Genomic DNA, 18,017 nt, shown 5'->3' on the forward strand with positions numbered 1-18,017 from the left:
GGGCTTAAGGCGGGGCTAACCCCCCTGGTCGCCACACTGTGTTGTAGATTGAGGATGTATACATGCTGAAACCGCGCGTGTAAGAAGGAGCTGCAGCGGAAAGAGGGGAGAGCTTGAGTACAGTGCAAGAGGGAGCGAGAGCCAGAGCAGTGAAAGTTTGTTGGGGGTGTGTGTTTATGTTTGTTATACAGAGTGAAAGAGAACTGTAGTAGATGGAGGATTCCCCAGAAGAAGATGAATGATTCTTTATTAACCCACTCTGGAGGCCCTGAGGGTCCGAACGAGGAAGTAAACTACCGAAGGAAGTTCTGCCTTCGGCGGAGAGAAGAGAAAGGAAAAACGTAATCACAGGAAAGTTTCAACATATATTTACAAAGAAAGACAGTATACAGAAATGGTTTTCAAAGTTTTAAGAATATACCTGAGCTTTTTTTTTTTCCAAACAGTGCCTGTGACACGGCAGTAACACGGCAGCACCATGGTAGTAACAGGGCTGGTTAAAAAATATACCGGTAAAAGTCACTGAAAGCAGCAGTAACTTATAGGCGCTTGCACGCCTCTGCGCGGCACGAGCCTCTGCACAAAGGCGTGCGCCGGAAGTTTTCTTCCACAACAGTGACACACCATAACACAGCGCTAACAGGGCTGGTTTAAAATACATGAATGCTAAAGTCACTGAGAGCTTTCTTCATCTTCCTGTGCACTGAAACCAAGGAAGTCTTCCTCAGTGTCTGATTGGAATAGCGTCAGATAGTCTTCGCCACACACTCTCTGTCTCTCCTTCATTGTCAGTGTCACTCTGAGGTAAATTCACTCCTTAGCGTGCGCTGTCCTCTCCGTCACGCAGCAGACCAGCTTTTCCAAACCCGTTGGTGTTGGTTTTTTCACACTGCTTTTAACGATTGCTTTTAACTTGAAAGCTGCGTCATATTGTAGTGGCGGTCATGTGCCCGTTGGGTTTAATGGCACCAAAGGACGGTGGGATGCGGCCAAAATAGGGCTGAGCAGGGATGTTTCTTTTTGTGTCACAATGACTGAGGGGGCTAAGAGCAGCAGTGACCTCCATGCTGTTTGGCTGCTTGTGGGTGTGTCAAAAGAAAGGGGCATATTGCTGGAAATGAGATTTTGCATTCATCTTTTCTCATTGCCTCCTCCCTGAAACTGATTGTGTTAGTTGGAGCATACATTAAACTTGCGGTGTTCATTCTTTCCCCTATCCCACGCTCTCCTTTCCTACTCGAGCACCCCTATCGGCCGTTAATTAAATCCATAAATAAGCCGCATCATTGAATAAGCCGCAGGGTTGACAGCGTGTGACAAAAGTAGCGGTTTATAATCCAGGAATTACTGTAGTTCTTTTCGTGAACTTTTTTCATACACAGAAGTAAGAAGACGCCATCTCTCATGAAATACAGTGGGGCAAAAAGGATTTAGTCTGCCACCAATGTTGCAAGCTCTCCCAATTAAAAAGATGAGACGCCTGTAGTTTACACCATAGGTTTACCTTAACTATGAGATACAAAATGAGAGGAAAAAATCCAGAACATCACATAGAAATAGACTATTTGGTCACCTACTCGCACAGACATGTAACTAATTCTGTAAGAGGATCCTCTGTTACCTGTATTAATGGCTCCTGTTTGAACTGATTATCAATATAAAAGACACCTGTCCACAACCTCAAACAGTCCCACGCCAAATTCCACCACGGCCAAGACCAAAGAGCTGTTAAAGGACGCCAGAAATCAAATTGTTGAGCTACACCAGGATGGGAAGACTGAATCTGCATTAGGGATGCAGCTTGGTGTGAAGAAATCAACAGTGGGAGCAATTATTACGAAATGAAAGACATAGAAGGTGATAATATCCCTCAGTCTGGGGCTCCCCGCAAGATCTCACCCAGAGGGGGTAAAATGATCACAAGAACGGTGAGCAAGAATCCCAGAACCACACGGGGGGGGGACCTAGTGAATGACCTGCAGAGAGCTGGGACCAAAGAAACAAAGGCTACTACCGTATTTTCCGGACTATAAGTCGCCCTTTTTTTCATAGTTTGGCAAGGGGTGCGACTTATACTCCGCAGCGACTTATATTAGAAATAAATTGAAATAAATACATTGTTAACCCTCCTGTTATGTTCATTTGTGAGGAACAGAGATGATGTTCCTGGGTCAATTTGATGTATGAGGTTATGTTAAGTGTTAAGAGTGTATTAAGTGACTCAGAATCAGCAAACTTTTTTTTACAGTAAGATCTTGAAGGCTAACAACATAATATTCTATTTTCCAATGATTTCATAGATTCAGAAATGCAATAAAAATGACAACTGTTTCTACAAATACAGGATGAAAACAGAGTAGTAGTTGGCCAATGATGCTTCATGAAAAGAATAAATAAATAAGTTTGAGAAAAAATTACTGTGAAATTATGAGATAAACAGTCTGCTATGATTGTGTCATATGAGGTTGTGAAAGTTAAAATGCGACTTACAGTCCAGTGCGACTTATCTGTGTTTTTTTCTACTTTATAATGCATTTTTGGGCTGGTGCGACTTATACTCCGGTGCGACTTATAGTCCGGAAAATACGGTATCAGTAATACACTACGCTGCCAGGGACTCAAACCCTGCAGTGCCACACACACTAAAGCCAGTACATGTGCAGGCCTGTCTAAAGTTTACTAGAGAGCATTTGGATGATCCAAAAGAGGATTGCGAGAATTTTCTATGGTCAGATGAAACCAAAATAGAACTTTTTTTTTTTAGTAAGAAATCTACTCATCGTGTTTGGAGGAGATAGAATGCTGAGAAGAACACAATACCTACTTTAAAGCATGGGTGTGGAAACATCATGCTTTGGGGCAGTTTTTCAGCAAAGGGACCAGGACGTCTGATCCGTGTAAAGAAAAGAATGAATGGGGCCACGAATCGTCAGATTTTGAGTGAAAACCTCCTTCCATCAGCAAGGACATTGAAGATGAAACATAGCTGGGTCTTTAAGCATGACAACGATCCCAAACACACTGCCCGGGTAACAAAGGAGTGGCTTTGTAGGAAGCATTTCAATGTCCTGGAGTGACCCACCGAGTCTCCAGCCCCATAGAAAATCTTTGGAGGGAGTTAAAAGTTTGTGTCGCCTAGCAACAGCCCAAAAACAGCACTGCTCTAGAGGAGATCTGCATGGAGGAGTGGGCCAAAATACCAGCAACAGTCTGTGAAAACCTTGTGGAGACTTACAGGAAACATTTGACTGCTGTCATTGGCAAACAACTGTATATTACAAAGTATTGAGTTTAACTTTCCGTATTGACCAAATACTTATTTTCAGCCATAATTTACAAATACATTCTTTAAAAATCAGAAATGATTTTTCTGGATTTTCTTTCTCTCATTTTTTCTCTCATAGTTGAGGTACACCTATGATGAAAATTACAGGCGTCTCTCATCTTAAGTGGGAGAACTTGCAGAACTGGTGACTGACTAAATGTGTTTTTGGCCCACTGTAGCTCTATAAGCAGAACTGCAAGCATAAAAAGTTACTTATTGAGCCTATATCATCGTTAAACATCTGATGCAATAATGTCAATCATTTAAAATGTTTGTCTTAAATACTCTTTTGTCTACCCATGCTTCCTACTTCAAGTGATGTTTGCCTGCATGTATTTTTTATTTATTTTATTATTATTATTTTTGAGTGCATGCAGGTTTTTTTTTTCCCCATGCCCTTTGTGTGACGTTGCATGCTTGCTTGTTTTGGCTGTGTTGACGTAAGTCTCTTGAGCTTGAGTTTTTCTCCTCACAATCGAAAGAACACATGCTGAGGCTTTAATGTTGTTCCAGAACCGCACCGTAGCCACGCCCAGCCATGGGGTGTGGGACATGAGGGGAAAGCAGTTTCACACCGGGGTGGAGATCAAGATGTGGGCCATTGCCTGCTTCGCCACACAGAGGCAGTGTCGGGAAGAAATTCTCAAGTGAGATCTGTTAACCTGATAAAGGAGTAGTTTTTTATTTAAATCTCAGAAATTGTACAAATCTATTGACAGTGAAAATATTTTAGTTTACAAGAAGAATCTTTGTTTAAGAAAACTGAAAATAGGTTTATAGGGGTAAACATGCATCTATACAAAAGGTTTGAAAGGAATGTTGTTCAACATCTTGTTGTTCAAGCTGGATTTTCTGCTTCTCAAGCAGGTTTTGTCACCCTTGAGCTCCTAGTTTTCCTTCATGGCATTCCAATGTATAGCAACTCCACAAGCACACAGTTTTCTTCTGCATATTTCAAATGTTTTGCCAGATATTTATACTGTTCCACTTGTCTTAGCTTGTATACAGAATTTTACAATCTTCCCTATTGACTGTTTTTCTACTGCTTCGTCATCCAGGGGTTTCACAGACCAGCTGCGCAAAATCTCAAAGGATGCTGGGATGCCCATCCAAGGCCAGCCCTGTTTCTGTAAATACGCCCAGGGTGCAGACAGCGTGGAACCAATGTTCAGACATCTGAAGAACACATACGCTGGACTACAGCTTATCATTGTCATCTTACCTGGAAAGACTCCAGTCTACGGTTAGAAATCTGATGCGAAAATATAGTTAACATTGATAATCTTACAGTTCAGAGTGATCCATAGATGGTGTATCCAAACATCAATTTTTATTTAAAAACTGAGTTTGGAGACAGTCAGTTATTTTCCTTTAAATCTCATTGAAAGAAACGCCAAGAGAGCAGATGACCCGGGACATGTGAAAGGATTCGGGAGACTTTCTCAAGGATTCACAACTAGATCTAACATTAAATCTGATCACTAAACACAAAATATTGTAAAACACAGATTTCCTGTGTATAGAAATGTGGAATGAGTTCCTGTACTTAAAATACATTTTGAACCCCTCTTAGCGGAGGTGAAGCGTGTGGGAGACACTCTTCTTGGCATGGCCACCCAGTGTGTTCAGGTGAAGAACGTGGTGAAGACGTCACCTCAGACCCTCTCCAACCTCTGCCTCAAGATCAATGTGAAGCTGGGAGGCATAAACAACATTCTGGTGCCTCATCAGCGGTGATTTATTTATATACATATTTATATATATATATTTTTTTTACGCAGTCATTTACCAGTGTTTTATAGAATTATTAAGTAACTGAAAGCTCAAACTCTGAACATAGAAACAGGTTTTTTTAATCCAGCATTCTGCTTTTTGTAAATGTAGACCATCAGTGTTTCAACAGCCAGTGATCTTTTTGGGGGCAGACGTCACACATCCACCAGCTGGAGATGGAAAAAAGCCTTCCATTGCAGCGGTTAGTTTCTAATATTTCACATTGAAACTCTGGGATTTGGATGAAATTTTTGTCATTTTTCTCCTCTAGCGTATTATAGTGCCCCATCATTTTCTTTTTTTTTATGTATGTTTATGCTTCTTCAGGTGGTTGGCAGCATGGATGCTCATCCCAGCAGATACTGTGCCACTGTGCGTGTCCAAAGACCCAGACAAGAGGTCATCCAGGATTTGGCCTCTATGGTGCGCGAGCTGCTCATCCAGTTCTACAAGTCAACCCGCTACAAGCCGACCAGGATCATTTTCTACAGAGATGGAGTTTCAGAAGGCCAGTTCAGACAGGTCTGCTCCTGCTTTTTTCTTGGCAGCTGAACAATCTTGGGTTCTTCTCACCAGTTGGGCCATCAGAGGGGGGTTTATTGCTCATAGTCTCCAGCTCTATTCTTGACCTTTTTTATTTTTTTTTATTTTCAATGCCAGGGTACGGCTAACATGTGCACAGATACAGTTGGCAGCAGTGTCTTTAATTAGCTGTGAGATCCATCACAGCTTCCACTCTTACCACCACTGTCCAGTTATGGAGGCCAGGGGTCGTAGCTGTGGCACAGCCACCAAAATAGTTGTACTTTAGGGACTCTGGCACTGCCCAACTGGTCTGCAGTTCGCAGGCACTCGGGTACCAGTGTATTTGTCTCCTTTTGGATTATAAATCATTCTTAAAACTATTTTTGTTCCTATAGAGTAAAGTTTTATTTTTATGAAGTTTTAGGCTTGTGGCTCTATGTGTGGGATAAACCACAGATGGTTTATTGGCTTCCTTTGGTTTTCTCCTGTTACTGTGACTCTGGTCTCATTGTATTTATTTACAGATATTTTTTACTTGTGATTTTTTAAACAAAGATTAGTTTTGGTTCGGGTGTTCTGTTGCTTGAGGAATGTCTGCTGGTAGGTCTGGTGATTTCAAAAGTTTTCTCTCAGGCGGATGGAAAATGAAATCAACTAAATGTGTTTACCAAAGCCGATGTGATGCTGTGAATAAGAACACAAGTTCAGACCGACTGAGCAGGATACAAGATGCTACAGTAGTAAAAAGTAAAAAAAAATGAAAGGGAGGTTTAGATATTTTCCTCCTCACGCCCTATGAGTTGCTTATCATATGTGTCATGAAAGTGTGGTTTGATGCAACATTTTCCATAAACTTCATGCTCAAAATGTTAGAATACAAGAAAGTAATCAAGCTTTTGTAGCAAAGAGATTTTTGCCCAATGATGTCTGTTTTTAAAAGTCTCTTCAAGCATAACGTTTCCTCCTTGTCCTCCTCAGGTGCTGTATTATGAGCTGCTGGCCATCCGTGAGGCCTGCATCAGTCTGGAGAAGGAATACCAGCCAGGCATCACCTACATTGTTGTGCAAAAACGCCACCATACCCGCCTCTTCTGTGCCGATCGCAATGAGAGAGTAAGTTCACACCACAGCTGAATGCGAGACGTTTGGGCCAACAGGAACGGGTTCAATGTTCTGTAGATGAAATAAGGTCTGCAAAGTGTTCATGTATGTATGAATAAATGAAAAACAGAAATAGAAAATTATGTATGCAAACTCAAAAATCATTGTGGCTTTGAGAACCAAGGCTCTTTTGCATTCGTTCTACAAGCCGCTGCAATTTAAAAGTGCTGTACAGACACAGTCCGTTCACCAATCCAAGGTCATTTTAACAATTAAGATTAACACTGTGTAATGTGCAACAATTTTCTTCAGCTTCAGTATAGTTCAGTTTCTTTCAAATATCATAAGCTTTTTTTTTTCTGGTAACATAAATAAAAAATAAATCATTTTCTATTGTTCCCAAAGATCATGTCACACTATAATTTAGCTTTAAATCAATTTCATAAGTAAATAGTCAACTTTAGCACAATCAAATAAAAAGCCAATAAGAAATTGTACTGAGATGATAAACCGCTTTAGCTGCATATGTGTTTGGAAAGATGAAGTCACTTTTAATATTTAGAAACATTGTTGGCAAAGATGAAGAGCAGATACAGCTATTGTATGTTTGAGGACCCACTCAAATCATTTGAGCTTTTTTAAAAGCATTTTTCGTATTCGTTAATACCTATGATGATGAGTTTTTAGCCAAAAAGCCCCCAGTCACAGAGCAGGAAGCTTGTGGCCCGCCCAGCCTATTGGCTTGCAAATACGATTCAAAAGGATTTGAATAAAGAAAAAATCAGAAATGAAATTTTGAGCTTAAATTTCTTAAAACGTTTCCCCCGCCATCCTAAAAATACCAAAAGCACATTTAAATTTTTTTTTTTTTCAATTGAAGTTAGTCTTTAAAAAGACAAACAAACTACTAACTGGTTGGCAAGAGCAGAATTTTACGTTCCTTTTTTTTAAGATCATAAGTCATAGCACTGGACTTATTTAGAAGTACGCATTTGGACTGGTTCCCCTCTTAACATGAGTAATTACTTCTGATTAAAACATTAGGCCACATCATGAACGGAAAGCTCTAGAGTGGCTCTCAAGGCCTCCTGAGTAAGAGCTACCTGGTAATGACCTTATTTTCTCCACTCACACTATCACAGTGTTTTGCTCTCAGAGGTAATAGGATTTTAATTGGTTGTTTTGAAAAACGCAGTGAATTTCTACTTGGTTTGCTCCTTTACCTGTTTAGTTCTTTCTATAAAAAAAAGTACTTTTAACATGAATTGCTTTAAAATTTCTGGTTTTCTCTTGTTATTTATGTTTTTCTGTTTTATTCCTTACATATTTCTTCACAAATCTCTTTTCTGTCCACAGGTTGGGCGCAGTGGAAACATTCCTGCTGGTACCACTGTGGATACGGATATTACGCATCCTTATGAGTTTGACTTTTACCTCTGCAGCCACGCTGGAATACAGGTCAGAACGACCTCTTCTTCTGAGTTCTGACTGCTGCCTTTTTCCATCACGTTCTCTGAAACCCTGATAACTTTGCAGAGCTTCAGTGTGCTGCCTTGAACAAACATTAAAGAAGATTTAAGAATATAGAGATGTTTTGTGACACTGCAGTCATCTTTTTGTTTATAATAATCACTTCAATTACAGTTTAGCTAAACTAAGGCTGCGTCCGTTGTTGAAACCACCTTTTTGTGTCAGGTAATGTTTTAACAGCTTAGTTTAAAATGTTAGCTATTTGAATTTGAATTCAAGTACAGCATTCCCTCGTTTACTGCGGGAGTTGTGTTTTAAAAATAACCCACAATAGTTAAAACCTACGTAACAGTCATCTTTATTTTTTCCAATTATTACAGATGTTCTAAGGCTGTAAAACTCCTCACTACACACTTTATACACTTTTCTTCTTTTTAAAATCTCAAAATTCAAACCTTCTTTATAAAATAAGTCTAGCACAATAAAATGAAACAACAATCTGATCGGGATCAAAGATTTATGAAAACTGAATGCATTTTGTACAGGAGAGATGGCACATAGGATGATTGACAGTGGTATACTGCCAATAAGGATGCAGAACACAATCTTTTGTTTAAATAGTAAAAAAACAAAGTTTGTTCCAATTTCACGAAACAGCGAGACCACAAAAGGTGATCCGCAATATTCCGAAGGAACACTGTTCACCAAGGTTAGTGACACAAAAGTAAACACAAATTTAACGAAAGTTAAAGTCAAAGTCAGCTTTATTTGTCAAATATACTGCATACACATGATACACAGGCAGCACAGATGAAATTTCTTTCCTCCCAACCAAAAGTGGTTCATTTTACTGATTTAGTCTAAGGTTGAATTTGAATTGCTTCTCTACCCCAATGGCTTCTCCCTACCCCCCTACATTTATCCCTCCCAGCGAAGAGGAATGGAAATAAAAGTCTTCAACTCCGGACGTTACTACCACTCAATGGTGTCATCAATAGTCCTCTACGTTGACACAGAGCTGGGAAAATAATTAAAATCTATTTTATAACTTTAAAAGTCATGCGAAAATAAAAACGAAATACTTGCATTTAAATGTCTTCAGAGCACATCCCCGTGAGAAAATGGGTTTCTCCTCCGTGCCACAGTGCCACGCGGATCGCCAGCTCCAAGTCGCTACGGATCCCCCTTAAAAAACACTTTCGGACACAACTAAAACTCCAAATTCCTCTACAATTGAAGCAATTTGGATTCAGCCTAAACCTTTGAGGTTTAGGCTGAATCCAAATTGCTTCCCTAGCCCTCCGGCTCCTCCCTTTTGTGTTGTAAATGAAGACACAATTTTTGTGTTTTTTTTGTGAAGTGATCAAATAATCTTCAGTCAGAATATTTAGGAAAGATCAGGATCTGTTAGGATTTTGTCTTTGTGTGTTTGTATTGGCAGAAAAAAAGTTTCAAAAAATAAGAGACAATTGGATCATTCCACTGCCTTTTCTAAAATAAACAAACATTTACACAAAGATTTAAAAATTGTGTAGCGGAGTTTTGTATTTCTATGTTTTCTTCAAAGCACATATACGTCCTGACCTAAACACAAATGTGTTTTTTTTATTGTTTTGACCCTCAGGGCACCAGTCGGCCCTCCCACTACCATGTACTGTGGGATGACAATTGTTTTACCGCTGATGAGTTCCAGCTGCTAACCTATCAGTTGTGCCACACCTATGTGCGCTGCACCCGCTCAGTCTCCATCCCTGCACCCGCCTACTATGCTCACCTGGTGGCTTTCCGGGCCCGTTACCATCTGGTGGACAAAGAACATGACAGGTGAGGAGAGGAAACTTTTTATTTTTTTATTTTTTATTTTTTTTGATGGGGAGATTTGAGAATTTATGTAGGATTTTTTGAAGCAAAGCTTGTTTGTCATCTGTTGGGTCTTTGTTTCTTTCCGCCTGCAGCGCTGAAGGCAGCCACGTGTCGGGTCAGAGTAACGGTCGGGACCCGCAGGCACTGGCCAAAGCTGTCCAGATTCACCACGACACCCTGAGGACCATGTACTTCGCCTGAGCAAACAGCTCTCTGCAGCCATTGCCCCCCCCCCATCACACCCAAACACACACTCTCAGCCTGGTTTGCCAGTCAAGGAGTCCTCGCAGGTGCATGTCCCACCCCCCAAAATGCCTAGTCAATCCGGACCTGACACTGTGCAGAAGAAAACAGGGAGGAGGGAGGGGAGGAGGCACCCCCACACTGGACTGAGGACCCAAACGCTGCTTTAAAAACAAACAAACAAAACTCAGCACTATTATGCAATATTAAACCAGCCAACTATTTTATTTCCACCCTTTTTAGGCCCCTTTAACGCCCCTCAGATCAGTTCTTTTCTGTTTTTCTTTTACTTGTGACCCCATGGGTGTTTTTTATTCTTTCTTCTTGTTACTTTTCCCCTTCTTTGACGATCTTTCCCAGCAGCCTCCTTTTTTTTAAATTAATGTTTTACTGCATCTGGTACCTCATGTCAGTTGGAGCAGCAGCACTTTTACATTCTGTCAGAAATACTGTTTGATTTTTATTTTATTTTCTCCCAGGGTCTGATAAAAGAGATGTTAAGGCATTTGGTGTTTAGTTTCACACTTTAGGTCCTCCAACTTGCTATTTTATTCTGTTTTTTTGATTTATCACTAGTCATGAATTTAGGTCTGGAGCCACGTGTTCTTTTGAGCACACTGCCACCTGCTGGCTCTGACTTGTAAATGACTCTTTTAATGTTTAACTTTTAAAAACCCCTTTGGACCAGATGCCCCATCTGGGTGTTGCAGCTCCTGTGTTTAGAGGGGCTCAGGTCTGAGTGGGTTTACAGCCTCTCCTCACATTTAACCAGTTCCTATTAGCTGATAAAAATCCCTTGCTAAGTTGGAGTCGCACTATTAATTTAAATTTGAATTTGGACATGTCAGCCATTTTTATTTTACTTTTAATGTTTGATATCATTTTTATTCTTCAGTGATGTAAGACAATGGTTTTGAATTTGGCTGACAACATTCATTAATTCCCCTCAATGCTTTTCCCTTTTTTGTTTGAGATGGTGGGTTAGGAAGGTCGTGCGGAGGGTTTCCTTTAGTGCAATAAGTTGAATGAAGGGAAGAGGATTTTATGGGGCTTTTATGACTCAAAAAGAGAGTTACACATTTCATCTGGGAATGGGTGAATTGTAAAAGATAAAGTCTCTTCCTGAAAGGCTCTCTTGCCTCAATGAGACACAAAAACCTTGTTTTCTGAGTTTACCATGGCTGTTTGTTTAGGCCAAAACGGTGCAACTTTAATTTAGATTCTTTTTTAAGGTAAGCAGAAGACGTTTAGTGCCCCCTTACTTAAGTGATATGATCAATGCTGATCATCAGTTTACTTGACTGGTAGCTTTTCCTTCTAACAACGGCAAAGTTGGGGATAAAGGCCATAAAGAGGTAGTATTCAAGTGCCTGGAAGCAAAGTTTTGCTGTCAAAATCGGTAGAACTTGTCGGAGATTTCATTTCAGTTGGGTAACGTGATCAAAACGTATATTTTTCATCGAATGCACTGCAAACAGCCGTTTAAAGCGAGAAAGTTTCACCTGATGCCTCTTCTCAATAATCGCCTGACCTTCAATGCGTCTCCTTCAGATCAGCTTCTGTTAGTCTCCAAAGCAGTCTAGCTGCTCTCTTCTGAACCCTTGCCTGGCTTTAAGTTTGTTTTCTGCTTTACCTTCAATAGACCTGAACCCTGCTGCTGAGCTACAATGCGGGGTCCATGGGCACGGAGGCGTCCTGTTTCTTTTAAGCAGAAATGGCAAGCTGGATCTCCTGCCCATGAGACCATCTGCAAAAATCCCAGCTGAGGAGTCCAGTAGACATTTGCAGCAGACGTGCTGTTGGCGTAAAGTCTTTTACGTGGATCGCGGTCACCACAAAGCCCTTTTAGGCCTCGACCTGAAACTTGTTGAGTGTTTTTTTTTTCTTCTTGTTTTTAAGGTTATCTGCACTAAAAGAAGCATGTGTTTCCAGGCTGAACACAGGCATGGTGCTACTTTGAGTAAGAACCTGAGCCTCTATGTTTGAGTCTCTGAGCATGGAGTTTAGTCAAAGGAGAAGATAAACAGTAAACCTCACTAACTGAAGGACAGTAGAAGGTAATTCTGCTAAGGTTCGTGCAAAGATTTCTGCTTTTGTTTGCGGTTAAATCGGCGTTTAGAGCTTGTGAATGGTACATTGGCAGACGATCCCTTGAGCAGTGAGGTGTAACATAAGCTTCTGCCTCTGCTGTTGTACTGACAGCCTTCCAGTGTGGAGGCCAGTGGGTTTGAGCCTTTATTAAGTCACTAGTATCTAAAAAGCCTTTTTAAAAAAGCCAGATTGAAAGTATATTTGTACATTTTAAATTATGTAATGCACACCACTTATTTTTGCTAACAAAAAAAGTAGTCTAATTATTAATCTTAGTAATAAATGTATCGATAAGTAATGGTTTAAAAAAATAACGAAGTTTTATTATTACAATGGACTGACCTGTTTCTATGTCGCTGTAAAGTGTGTAGTTTGTGTGAACAGTGGTGCAGTCGTTGAAACTAGTGACGTGTGTTTGGACTGTTATACTGTTATCGATGGGGATGTGGATTTCAACACCTCATGCTTTCATGTTTGGAAAAATCTTGTGAGATGCTGAATGCTTATTTCTCTGCTCTTTCGTAAGTTGGAGGCTTGTCAGAAAGGAGACCACGTTGGCATGAAAACCTTTTGAATGAAGTCTTCATTAACTTGTTTGACGTCAGGAGCAGAGCCGGTTGTTCTGCCGACATAAGACTCTTGAATGTTCTGTTTTCCATGGTGCTGATGCCTGCTCCTTTTTTTATTTTTATTTTTTAATGAGGTAGAGCGGAAACGACAAGTAGTTTTTGAAAGCTTCTGAGATCCATTCAAAGGTTAAGGAATAATGCAACAACAAGCAGCAGTTCTCCATTCCTTTGTGCTAAATCCTGAGTGGATTTGCTTCAAATTGTGACATTTTTTGCCTTTTTTTTCTGACCAGTTTCCTTATTTGAGCTTCCTCCTGAGCATCCAAATCCAGGGAGTTGGCCTGCCGTAAATCTGCAGTGTGTCAAAGCCTGTAATCTTACTTTTGGCCCCAAACCCTTCCTCCCCTGTGCCAGAGGACTACATTCCATGGCTGTACAATCTTTATCCGCCTCTGAGGTGTTGGAAAGGTTAAGATCCGGAGGATCATTATTTATTGGGCTCTCGGACTCATTCATGCATGTTTGGAGGGATTTGAAGCTGATCAGTGGAAGCTCTCTTAGGCAGGTTATTTGGTTGCAGATTGAAAATCTAGAGCTTTGCTGTCTGAAATGGATGTTCAGGTTGTGTGATTTACATGTGGAGCAGCGGGGAGGGGGCAGTTAAACACATGTTTACATACCAGATGTGTTTGCTGGGCACACATTTAAAATGTCATCAGCTTTGCAAACATGAGCTGGTAGTGAGCTAACATCCACTTGACCATTGTAGGACCTAATGAAGTCAGCAGATGTGTTTGGCAGGAGCAGGAAGCTGTTTTTTTCCCCGTTCTATAAAATTACAAACTAATTTAGACTTTTAATTATGACATCATGTCAGATTCTCCTGAGGTAGTCTCCATTTTTATTGGAATAAGATGTTTTTCATTTGCCGTCAGCTGTTTTTTTCAGAGTTTGGTGGCTCTCTTTATAGTGGAAAGTGATAAAGGAGGGATACGAAGTCCACAGAAAGTGCCTTTCCTCTCGATGGTGCTGTCAATTGATAGAGAAAATTCAAACGAATCGACATAAGATCCCATTCAAACGCAGGTTCCTGAGCATTTTATATGCTTACTGTACATGCCATCTTTTTGTTTTCTCTTTAGGAATGGCGACACAAACGTGCATTTCATGCATTCAGACGGCGAGCACCCAAGTTGAACTCTATGCCAAGTAAACTGATGTGGTGGAGGTGAAGTTCTAGTAGTGCGTCTTGGACCAATGGTGTTCTAGGTACAGTGGATTGTGGGTCTGGGCGAGGTCAGGTTTTTTTTTTTTTTTTTTTTCCCCTTTGTGGGGTTGGGGCGGGGTCATATCTTGACACTAGTGTGGTGTGATGCACCCCAGCCGATGAATGACAAACATAGCACAGCACTTTAGAGACTGCCACTGTCACTCAGACATAGCCAAGAGGTTCAAATTCTGTCCCTCCAGTCCTTGTCCTCCATTTGCGGAGCCATTAAAGGGGTCTTACCTCAGTGGAAGCGAGGAGGAGAAGGGATGTGTGTCAGCGGACAACACAGGTGGTCATCAAGTGTGCCTCATGCTTTTGGGACTGAGTTGGCTCGGTCGGGGGTGGCTTACCTTTCAGGTAGCTCTTTCCTCTGCGGAACCGCAGCCCGACTCTTTGTTACAGGAAGGGCTGGGTGTCAAAGTGTCATTCTATCTGCACAGGAACACTTTGAAGCTTTTTGAATACAACATATTTGCACTGATGAATAATATTTTTATTTGAATACAACCTAATTTCTCCACAATTGGGTGCAATTGAAAAAAAAAAATGGATCAGCTCCAGTGTTGACGTTGTTGATGCCCAGCCCTAAAAGCAGCCCAAGGCACCCTTTTACCTTAGTGCAATGCCCTGCCATGTGTCTTGTCCCTGAAGGAAGGGTGTATGTGCCCAGCAGTATCATGTCTTGAGCCAGTATGGAATCAACTGAAAACTGAGGGTGGTCTGTAGTTCTGGGGGTACCTTATCAGTCCAGGGGGGGGGGGAATTCTTTCTATTACAGAAAATATAAAACAAAAAGAGAAAAAAAACACTGCACCTCACTTACCTTGGTATGCTGCATATGTTAAACTACATGAAAGAAAACTGCAAATCGCTTTTATTATGACATAATGCTTGAGTAATGCGTGATTGCGATCTTCCTACTCAGTAACTATTTTAGAGTCGAGATAGCTGTAGCTGTTAAAAAAAAAAGTAAAAGAAATAAAAATATTCAGTTTTGTCTTAACACTTATTCGATTTTGAGAAATTGTTCTTGAGCCGACTTTTGTTTTGTCCTATTTAAATGTGTTGTTCTCTAAATATATATATATATACATATATGAAATATATGCGGATTATTTTATGGCCTATTTATTGAGAGCGTATAAGCGGCTGGAGTCTCCGCATCGTTCTGCAGCACGCTGGGGGGCGGAGCACAGAGAAAGAAGCCTTTTTTTTTTTCTCTCTCTCTCTCAAAGACCCTCCCCCTCCATGTTGACGCCTTATTCTGGTAGATGCTAAGCACAACAACATGGAGGGTGGAGTACTGGTTGCTGGTGGATTCCCACCGAGCTCCGGTCGTTCGTCCTCACCTTGCCCCCCGTCTGATTTTGCCACCTAAGAGGACCGGACGCCACCTCCCCCTCCTCCCATGTTGCAATTCACCTCTGACGAAGGGAACTCGTTCTGAACCACACTGACCGGAGTGTCAAAAGTTGACAACACAAGCTGCTAATTGGTACGGTAGCCATAGAAATTCCCCGAGCCAGTAACGGGACAAATGGAGTTTGATGGGGGTGGAGGGAAAGATGATAGAGATTGTTTTTTTTTTCTCTGTCTGTTATTGTGATCCTTTTTGCATAGGCTTCGCTTTTTTCCTCCTATACATTGTTTCCTGTGAAGTTTCATCTGTTTTTGTGCCAGAATATTTCGCAGCAGGAACAGGTTCTCATTCCACAAGAGAAGACACGCCTCAGCCTTAAATGCATTCTCCCACTTTGAAATCTATGTGACCTTACGAAGTCTGTGTCAGGTGGCCTACCAAGAAAACTAGCCTATGTACTTGATCTGCCCTGAGTCTCCAAACTGTTTCTACTCTCATAAAACTTTAGCTTGAGTTCTCAAAAGTGTACCTTTTGGAACAATCTTCTGACTCATCTCTGCTGCTGTCGAGGCCAGATGCATGAATAACTGTTTCTCAGAAAAATCACGCATGCAAATTCTCTTAAATCTCGAACACATCTACAGAATGCTCAGAACCAGGGAACATTTGGTTTTTAGGAGCACCCAAATATGATGGAGTCACCAGGTTCTCTGATCATTTTTTTTCCCCCCTCAACGACTCAAGTCTCTAAATGTAAAAATTCTCCCTTGCCTTCATCTTCTCCTACTCCTTTTGTTTAAACAAGAAATGCAAAAGAAAAATCCTTAAATGCTTTCTAATCTGTTGGAGGGACTTGTGCACATGCAGAGTCTGATGCATCTGGCCTCTGGAGCGGGTTAAACAGCCAGAGTTGTTAGTACCTCAGGACAGTTCAGAACCATTCAAACCAAGTCTGCCGAATAGGCTAATTTATACATCTCACCTTGTGCGTATAAACCTCTTGGTTGCCTTGTTATCAAAGGCAAATCCAAAGAACAAATACAGTTTGACCTGGGCCTTAAAAGAACCAGAGGAGCCCCCAGTGTGCTAGATCAGAGACCTGTGCCTGTTTTATGAACCAACATTTTTTTTTCTCCTTTACCCAGTTGAAAGATCAGAGACATGGACCTTTTTGAGTGTTCTCATCCCGGTCCAAAGCAAAAAGACCGACTGTCCAAAAAAAACAAAACAACCAAAAACCTTTTTGGTCTAAAAAGTGTTTACTGTAATGTTTACTCCCACCTGAAACCTGTGCTCTTTGCATTTGCATTCCAGCAGATTTCAAACCAAATGTTGCAGATGATATTAGGCTCCTGACGCCATTTCTTTTTCTCTCACACAGCGGTTTTTGATGACAGATTTTTTTGACATTGGCCAGGGATTTCAAACACTTTCTGTTCTCTGATTGTTCAAAGTGTCTTTCTGTTTTCTTTGTAGCAAACTAAAGATGACTGGCTCTGATACCTCTGAGTGAGGCACCAGCAAGCAGCTGTGTATGTTCAACAGTCAACACACGATGATCCACGTCTCAGTGTCTGTACTTTGCGAAGGCTCTGTTGTACCAACAGCTCTATTCCTTTCAGTTATATTTTTCTTTTGTAACTCTCTTAGTTTGGCCTTTTTAGTGTTTTGCTTTGCTTCAGTTTGAAGTGTATCTTTGACTAATACTTGCAATAAAATGCTTTGCTTTACCTTTGGTTGTCTTGGGACAGTTGCAGCATCTTTTCCAAATAAAAAAGGTGTATCAAGAAAACATGTAGTACTGGTAAATTTGCCTGAACTGATGGGTTTTAATTCATATTGTGCCTTAAAATGACCGCAGTCAAACAAGACGGCGTACATTAAAATCTCAAACAATAAAAACAGCTAAAATGTTAAAACGATAAACGATACAAAGTACTAGTAAGTGAAATAAGCAAAGAAAAATAATAAAACCATAAGACACACCAGCAGAGCAGAGTCTCATGCTGTGTTAAAGGCCTGCCAAAAAAAGAAAAAGGGGTTTGAAAAGTCTCTTAAAAATGGACAGTGAAGATGCTTGGTTGTAATGCATTCCACAGTTTTGGTGCACAGACTAAAAAACGCTTGTTCCCCCCTGAGCTTCCTGTTGGGCCTTGATACCGCCAGGAGAAGCTGATCAGCAGACCTGAGGCACCGGGTTGGGGGTAAGGACAGAGAAGCTCATTGGTACGGCGTTTCCCAATTGTTTAGATTTAAAAACAAATAAAAGTATCTTAAAATGAATTCCAAATTTCACAGGCAGCCAGTGTAGGGTAGCCAGGAAGGGGGTTATGTGGTCCCTTTAATGCGCTCCAACCAGAACCCGAGCAGCAGCATTCTGGACCAGATGGAGACGTGAGGGGGATGACAGGCTGACTCCAAAATAAA

General features: G+C 41.0%; 1 protein-coding gene across 2 annotated transcripts in view; it reads left to right on the forward strand.

Annotated features, from left to right (window-relative positions):
• ago3a (argonaute RISC catalytic component 3a) overlaps positions 1-12,988 on the forward strand; it is a 30,320-nt gene extending 17,332 nt beyond the window's left edge. For both annotated transcript variants that reach the window (XM_011485668.4, XM_004078314.5), the window contains exons 11-19: positions 3,839-3,972; positions 4,384-4,568; positions 4,899-5,058; positions 5,210-5,300; positions 5,426-5,620; positions 6,602-6,736; positions 8,081-8,182; positions 9,819-10,018; positions 10,150-12,988. In XM_011485668.4, the coding sequence (XP_011483970.1) occupies positions 3,839-3,972; positions 4,384-4,568; positions 4,899-5,058; positions 5,210-5,300; positions 5,426-5,620; positions 6,602-6,736; positions 8,081-8,182; positions 9,819-10,018; positions 10,150-10,258 (1,311 nt within the window). In that variant the 3' untranslated portion in view covers positions 10,259-12,988. The remainder of the gene's footprint in view (positions 1-3,838; positions 3,973-4,383; positions 4,569-4,898; positions 5,059-5,209; positions 5,301-5,425; positions 5,621-6,601; positions 6,737-8,080; positions 8,183-9,818; positions 10,019-10,149) is intronic.
• Positions 12,989-18,017: the final 5,029 nt, after the last annotated feature.

Source organism: Oryzias latipes, chromosome 16, assembly GCF_053564925.1.
Source record: "Oryzias latipes strain Hd-rR chromosome 16, Olatipes_Hd-rR_3.1".
NCBI lineage: Eukaryota > Metazoa > Chordata > Actinopteri > Beloniformes > Adrianichthyidae > Oryzias > Oryzias latipes.